Here is an 8,524-nt window from a genome sequence, read left to right as displayed (position 1 = left end):
GATTTTATTAACTTAAATTGCTCAATGTCTTGCTACACTTTTTAAATTGTGTAGAATAGTATGTTCCTGATATCTGCTGTTGTGAGGATTCAAGGGAGAAAAAGTGTCTGGCATGCAGAACGCACCCTGTAAATACTGACTGTACTCGGGATAACCCATGATGGTAGCTTCAATCTAGTTAGCATAAAGTAATTCAACGGCTTTCCACTTGACAGTCAAATCGTTTTGAAGGAGAGCGACCACCTGCTGTATATTTTCTAATGTGGCTGCCAACTTTTTAAAAAATATATATACTCAATACTGGAAAATGAAAACACCAAAGAAGAAAAGTCTAAAAGCCACAAGTCGCTCTCCCTTCAAGCTCCCCAGAACCAAATCCAGTTAACACTAGGCTGTGAAGTCACATTAAAGTGTCCCAGGTATTGACTGCTGGCTGGAGGCGTGTCACCGGTTCTAACCCTTTAAGATAAAAAAGGCGGGGGTGGGGGCATGTGTGTGGAATAATATATTGTAAAGATGCAGATTCGATGGTAAAAGCAGATCACTGGGCCTGGAGGCTTTCAGGCTGCCGTCCGTTTAAGACCACTGTCTTATCTCCTCTCTCCAGGTCTACAGATGCACACAAATACTTCACAAAGCTGGGCTAGTCCTGCACCCCCTGCTTGCATCCTGTTTTAGCTGAGGGAACTCGTGCGCGGAGAAAGGGGGTTATCTCGCTAAGATAGGCGACGCCTGCGCTCGCGGGACCTATCCAGGCGCGCCTGCCTCGCCTGCAGCGCTGGCTAGGCGCGGTCGGAGAACTCGCAGCTCGCCTTAAGCCCTGTCCACCCCGCAGCTGTCCGCGGCGTCGAGGTACTCGCAGGGCGTTGCAGTCGCCCCTTTTGGCGGGCTCCGGCGCCCCGAGGCTCCGCCCTCCAGCCCCGTCTATCCTCACCCGCGGAGGCGGGCGCCGCGCCCCCATTGGCGGAGAGGCCCGCGACGGCCCCGCCCCCTCCCGGCCCCGACGCGAGCACGTTGAGTGGCGGGGGCCGGCAGAAGAACTGCCTGAGCGAGGAGCGGCTCTTGGGGCCGAGCTGCACGGTTGGGGCGCCAGCTTCGGGGCCCCGGAGAGGCTGCTGGGTCGGGACCGGGGCCCGCGGCCACGGGGGGAAGGGGGTGGGTGGGCTGAGAGCAGCTCGGCAGCGAGGCCGGCCCGTCGCCCCTTCCCCCCACCCCCGCCGATCTTGCCGGCAGAAGCTTCCCGGAGCTCCTCACGCCAGCGCGATGGCGACTGCTGGGGAGACGGAGGCCTCTCCGCCGACGGACGCGAGCTGGGAAAGTGGCGGCGGCGGAGACGACGAGATGAAGCAGGCGCTTCCGGAGCTTGAGTCCTCCCCACAAAATGGCGGCGGCGGCCTCAGCATCGCGGAGCCCGGCGGCGGCGCCGGGCCTGAGGAGACCGCAGCGGCCTCGGCCGCCCCGAGCGTCAGCCACGAACAGACTCAGGACTCGTCTGAGGCGGGCGCGGCCGCTCTGCCCAAAGGCCCCGAAGAGCCCGAAAGACCCGTTAGGAGGAGTTTTCAGATCCCCAGGAAGAGCAGAGAAAAGAAAGGTGGTGCTTCCCCTCTCCCCCAACCCCTCTTTCTCTCTCCCCTCCATCTTTTCATTAGAATCTCTCTGTCTCCTCTTCCCACACCCATCCGAGACACGTAAACACGCATGCATCGCCAGCCGCCTCTCCCCTCACTGCCACCCAGCTGCTGCGCCTGGTGCGAGAGGAAAGCGGTGAAACCACGCTCCCCTGCTCCCCCTCTCCCCGTGGAAGTTGGAAGTAGCTCAGGTTTGAAGCTTGTCCGTAAGGCTGCAGCTCCCAGAGAGGAAAGATGGTGCTCGGCGCCCCTCCCTCCCAACCCCTGAAGGCACAGAAGCTGGTGTGTCCTCCTCAGGATGCTTCTGACAAGTCACACTCTGGAAATAGCCCGTGGCCGTGGATTCTGGGGCTTTCTCTAAGGCCATTGCATTCAGAGGACCACAAGTGCTTCTCCCTATGGAAATTCTTCAGCTATAAGTGTCTACTTGAAATTTGCTCGATGTCAGCGGCTACCCTTGTTTAGAAATCTCCATTAGACGTGATCCATGCACACTGCTGTCTTCCATCACACTTCATTTCCATGTAGATTTTTTTCCCTGCTGTTCAAGCGTTAGATTAAAGTAGGTCTCTCTGTAAATCCAAACTTTAGTATGTTTTCTCTTGTATTTGAGAAGAATGGGAAGGTAGGTTCTTGGTGCAGTAATTGCCCTATGAAAAAAAAGAAAAATTCGCTTATGCCCAAGAGTCACCAACTTGATTTTGCAGATAGAGAACTTCAGTTGTGTGGGTTTTTTTTTTTTTTTTAAAGGCCAGTCTACTTTTTGGAACCAATATGGGAACAGTTACATGAACCACTTTTATTTTTAAAATTTAATGCTATATTGGGACACTTTTCTAATGGAGATCAAAAGTAGTGTTACAGTTTTCTATTAAACTATTTTTGACTGTCCAGTAATTTGGGATATTCTGGACTTAGTCATTTTAAAGTCTTTTTGTTTTACCTCGTGGCTCAGATTTTCATGATTTAAAGTCTTAGTAAAGACTTGGAATCTTGGTTGAAGCATGTGCTTCCTTTTTCATGTGCTTAACGGACTCCATTTGCGCAACTGAAATTGTTAGAGCCTTTTATCAGTAAGATACAAATAAAATCAAACTGTTAATTTCTATTTGGATGAGAAAATCAAGGAAATCCTTGATGTCAGAAACCATGTTGACAAAGATGAAGTTACCTTTTGTCCACTAGCATGAGGAATGTTTCTAGAAATATCTTTTACGTGAACTAATGTAATATATTTTAGAGTTCAAGAGGATGTTTGTAAAGGTCAAGGCTGTCCATTATTTTGGTTTATTTAGTTAAGATGTACAGCCTGCATGAGGAAAGTTAGAAGCTCATCCTAAATTAATTAATTGCTAGAGAATAGGTTGGAAGTACATTCAGGTGGCCTCTGGTTATGAGTTAGGAGATTGAACTTTTTTCTTGTTACTAGCTTGATAAAATTTTGAAGTCCATTTTTTTCCTTCTTTTATTCTTTCTTTCCCTTTCTTTCTTTCGCTTTTAAGTGCCCAAGAATATGGTTTATGTTACACCATAAAGAATGGATGTACCATCTTTTAACTTTTGATAGGACCAGAATATTGGTGTAAAAAGCCTCATAGTTTGATTTGAAATGAGGGAAGTCACCAGGAAATGTTGAAAGGCACTGTTTACATGTGGTTTTTTTAATTAGGTAAATACAGAGGTTGCTGTAAAATAGAACTTTATTTGAACACACTAAAAGTGCATATAATTGAGGAATTAGGAAATATAAAATCTAGCTGTTTTCTCCCCTGAGTCTGATGCTCCTTGGGGAAAATTTGTTTTTCATTTTCATTTAGAGGCAAAAGGTTGTCAACCTTAGGGAAGTTATAACTAAGGAAGATAAAAAGGGCTGGACTTTATTCATCTTTAGTGAAAATAATTATGTACTAAGCAGCAGCTGTACAAATAATGCAATAATGACTTAAATAGAGCTTTTAAATAAGCAGGTATTTTACCACCATGGACTTTATCCTATCCAAACTGAAAGAAGGTAGTGCTTGGTGGTAAAATTTAACAGAAAAATTCAACTTTTCATTATTAAAGTTTAATTGGAAATAGTAAAGCAGGTACTGTTAATTTCACACTTCATCCCCAAATCCTTTCTGCTTGAAAAGTATCACTTTATGTATAGGATGGAGCTAGATCCCAGTTGTAGTCTCAGGAGTCTTTTGTCAAGAATATTAGCTCATTTTCAGGAGATACCTCTGAACCTTTCAGCATCAAAGATTGTGTTGCATTCCTATTTTAATATGGCAGACTTTTGTTTGTGACTGTGCATTTCCAGTGAAACTTAACATGACTTGATTATGATACCTTAGATAACTATGTGAGTATAGCTTGCTGACTCAAAGTTCTTTGTCTTCGCAATAGCATAACATCCAGAATACTGCTGTTCTAATTAATGGTAATGGCAAACGCTTTATAGCGATCAGTAAGTGGTAGGCAGTTTACATGTTTTAACTATATCTCAGTTCTATGTAGTTGGTTCTATTCCCATTTTACAGATGAGGAAACCCAAAGTATTGAAAAGTTAAATAACTTGCCCGGAGTCACACAGCTCGTGAAAAGGTAGAGTTGGAATTTGAATTTAGGTGTTCAGTATTTATCATTACACAAACTGTAGCAAGACTTCTTTTTTTTTGTAATATAAGAACTTTTGATCTGACCTATTTTTTAACCTCTTAAACTTAGAAATATTTATTATGTCTTCATCTCTAGGGTATTTTGAGATTCAGAAATTATGTTCATTATGAAATTAATACATTTAGTCTGTAGTGACAGATTAATTCCTAAGTTGACTGGAAGAGTAAAATTTTACTCTTTGATGTATGCTGTATTGTTTATTGGCTGAGCTTTTCTATAGTGTAAAGAGGCACTATTCTTACATTTAACCAAATTGTACAATTGGATTTTGTCAGTAGATTTTTCACTATTGGCTTGTTTTACTCTAAAATCTAATACTATAAGTCATTAAAAGTAAATTAAAATTGTTAATTTGATATAATTTTTCCCACCAGAGTTCTTGGGACATGAAGTAGTGATGATTCTTTTTTTTTTTTTTTTTTTGTAGGACATAAGACTAACTGCTCCTGTACCTGTGTCCCTACTGGTCTAGTCTAGCATAATTAATGGCTGATTCTCCTCCCCAACACCCATCTTTTCACACAGAATTTAGAGTTGTCTTTTTTAAAGACTTGGTGCAAAGTTTCCTTTAAGGAAATTTGCATGGTGTTTCAGTAGTTGTATATGAATGACTGGATCCTAAGTACCACAGATTTCCCTATTTAGAGGTACGCAGGGAAATATAGGCAGAATCCAGTTACCACATAAAACATTTGATAAGTGTGTATCAATCTAAATCTAGGTAAAATTTTCTTTGACCTAGTCCCTAGGCCAGAAAAAGTCAATAGTTTTCAGTTTTTGTCCTGTTTGTACTTGTTTCTCTAGTTCTCTTCCAGCATATTCATTCTTAATTTTGTACTATCTTCAGTCTTGATTTAGAGATGAAACCTCCATTCCTAAAGCGATATGTCTTTAGCAATTTTATTAGACTGAAAAGAGATTTTTAAATAACTTTCAAGTAAATTATTGGAAGGAACAAATGGCTAGACATCAGACAGATGGATTCAGAAAATTTCAGAACACATGATCTGCAGCCTACTCTTGGCTATTTCCTTGAATTAGTTACTTTAAATTGGAATGTGTATTTCACATTGACTGTTTGTATGTTTTGGTAATAGTGGTCTATCTTTTAATAGTTTACCTTCTTACATATATGTATAGATGGGATTTTTTTGGCTTTACATATACATATAATTGTAATACACAGATTGGCATTTACACTGAGTATATTGGTAAAAGTAATTGAAAAAATGTTTCTTTGACTAAGGAACACAGCTATTTCATGACTTAAATTTTATGTCTATTCCAGCTGCTTAAAAAGAACATTAAATTCAACATATTTTATATGCTACAGTAATAAACAATATTTAATGATAGTATGGATAGTATGGAGTTAGGAGACCTGAATTCCATATATATATATTTTTAAATATTTTTATTTATTTCTGGGAGAGAGAGAGAGACAGCGTGAGCAGGGGAGGGTCAGAGAGAGAGGGAGACACAGACTCTGAAATAGGCTCCAGGATCCGAGCTGGCTGTCAGCACAGAGCCTGACGCGGGGCTCAAACCCACGAACCGCGAGATCATGACCTAAGTGAAAGTCGGACGCTTAACCGACTAAGCCACCCAGGCGCCTCAGGAGACCTGAATTCTAGTTCATTTTCCTTATTTGAATTATAAATCTCCTAGTGTCTTTAAATCTGTTCTTAAGCCCCACAAAACATCTATAATTAATTTTGTCAGTAAGGTAACCTTGTGAATTATGTACTTCAACTCATGTTTCTGACATGTATGTGATTGAAATCCTATAAATAAGCAAATCATGTTTCTCAGTGTGTGGAGGAACTATTGTTATTTCTGTTAACTTTTATAACCCTAAAAAGGGTGAGATGGTTTTTGGCCCTATTAAAATGAGAAAAATAAGAGATTTGATAGAAGAGACACTTAAGAGGGTAGAAAGAGCATAATCCTGGACATCAAGTTCTTTTTGTTTCATACCTAATTTCCTGTGTCTAAGTGTTCTATATGATTTCTTGGTCTAAAATGAAGATACAATTTTATTTTTCCAGCTCTGTAATAATTGATTTCAGTTCTTAAACACACACGCATAAATCTTCTACTTAGAGTTTAGGATATAAGATTTGGAGCTAGGCAGCCTGAATTTGAATCCTACCTGCCCTGTTATTCATAACTGTGTAACCTTGGGCCACATTAGCTGTTAGCTGTCAGGTTCATTTGTGAAATGAGTATAATTGAACTGAATAGGATGGTTTTAATGATTAAATGAGATCATTCATGTAAAGCTCTTAGTGTAGTTATCTAAATAGTAATAATAATACACTAATGGTTAGACTCAGTAATTGTCAGAATCCAGAAAACAATATATTGGATACTGACTTTCATAAGTGAAATAATTATCATGTAAAATGTTTCATTCTCCATTTGGATAATCACAGGGTTGTTTATTAATTGCCTCAAATAATGGCCTATAATTAAGATTATGATGTATATATATTTAAGATAAGGGACAGGATATGTTGACCAAGGGATGCAGTGTTAAGAGGAGTATTAAGAACAAAATAGGCCACTGGGGAATATACGTTCAGAACATAAACTTGGTAAATTTCTAATTATCATTACCAGCACTTTGATGTGAAATCCTTAAAAAGAGTTAACAGCATAGTTTTATTTTTGTAGAAATGAAAACTGGGAGGAAAAAAATCACACTTTTGGCCTATGGAATCATTTGATATATAAAATAACTAGGACACAGGCATCTTTTTCTATATTTCATTCACAAGAATTCTTCCCCCCCCCCCCACTGGCAGTCTACTTGAGTACATTTGATGTGACTATAGGACATTGCTTTGGAATGAAACAAATGCTAATAAGTACTTTTCTGATAATTGGAATGTTAATTTCTGCATAAATTATTAAATTTTTCATTTATGATTAGATTGATAGAATAGTGTTGGGACGGCTTAACTAAGGAAAATAATTTATGTAGACTTGTAGGATTTCATAAACGTTTAAAGCCACATGATACTTTTGTGGGGGGAGCATTTTAGACGTCTGAAGTCACTTAGGAACAAAAAAGAATCATGCATAAGAACCCAATTTTTAAAATCATGCTTAACCCATTTTGGATGTGAAAGCCTATAAAGACTATTCCACATGCTGTTTTTCTTGCCAAGTTTTACCCAATTTAGTTGGGGACAGTCACAAGGATATTTTTTCCTACCACATTCTGTAAAACATATGACTTAAGAGGATTTATTTCTTCCTCTTTTGAGCTTACATTTTGTTTTACATATTACTGAATTGTTGAATTTGTGGGACTTAAAGATGACACAACAATGATACTTTATTTCTTAAAGTTTATTTTGAGAGAGACAGAATGCAAGTGGGGGAGGGGCAGAGAGAGGTTGACATAGGATCCAAAGCAGGTTCTGTGCTGACAGCAGGGAGCTTGATGCAGGGCTGGAACTCACGAACCATAAGATCATGACCTGAGCCAGAGTCAGCCACTTAACCGAAGCCACCCAGGACCCCATCAGTATAAAAAAAAATCTCTGAGGAAGTTTATTCTCACTTTCTTGACTTAGTTGTTCAACTTACTTGGATCCAGTGCTCACAGTTCTAGCTACTGGCATGTGATAAAGGTAGAGTAATAAAGCACATACAGTTATTGCTCTTGTGAAGGTTACTATCAGTAGATTATTGAATGTATTCATCTACAGATTTGATTATAGGATATTTTGTGTTTAATAGTTCTTTTTGAGAACTATTCTTTTGAGAGTTCTTTTTGTTTAATAGTTGTTTTTTGGGTTTTTTTTGTTTTTTTTTTTCCCCCCCTGATTACCCCTAGTCTGTGTCTTTATTGCATTATAACTAGTTTGGCTTTATTTCTTTTTTTTAGTGTGCGATCCCAAAGTAGTGGGAACCATATATACACATTTTGTCATTGATATAGACATTTATACATGTTACATTTTTACAGACACTTTTGTAATAACATGGTTTGGTGAATGGATGGATGGATATGTCTTTTGACATGTCCTTTAAAGCCTAATACTGTGTTTAGAAAATACAGTGAAAATATCTTATTAGCAGTTGTCTAGTACTGTTAAGAGTATGTACAAGTTTTTATAGTAACCTAAAAGTATTTTGATGGAAATTTATTGACTCTTTAGAAACAGTATCTGAAAAGAAATTAAAATGGCATAATATAACAATGTTCTATCAATACTTCT

The 8,524-nt window shown here is 39.5% G+C and overlaps 1 protein-coding gene across 8 annotated transcripts in view; it reads left to right on the top strand.

Annotated features, from left to right (window-relative positions):
• The first annotated feature begins 1,032 nt into the window (after positions 1-1,032).
• TASOR (transcription activation suppressor) overlaps positions 1,033-8,524 on the top strand; it is a 52,748-nt gene continuing 45,256 nt past the window's right edge. For all 8 annotated transcript variants that reach the window (XM_039242475.1, XM_039242473.1, XM_039242472.1 and 5 more), the window contains exon 1: positions 1,033-1,591. In XM_039242475.1, coding sequence (XP_039098406.1) covers positions 1,264-1,591 — 328 coding nt within the window. In that variant the 5' untranslated portion in view covers positions 1,033-1,263. The remainder of the gene's footprint in view (positions 1,592-8,524) is intronic.

Source organism: Hyaena hyaena, unplaced genomic scaffold, assembly GCF_003009895.1.
Source record: "Hyaena hyaena isolate Hyena2069 unplaced genomic scaffold, ASM300989v1 scaffold_212, whole genome shotgun sequence".
Lineage (NCBI taxonomy): Eukaryota > Metazoa > Chordata > Mammalia > Carnivora > Hyaenidae > Hyaena > Hyaena hyaena.
This window is presented reverse-complemented; position numbering and strand designations above follow the sequence as displayed.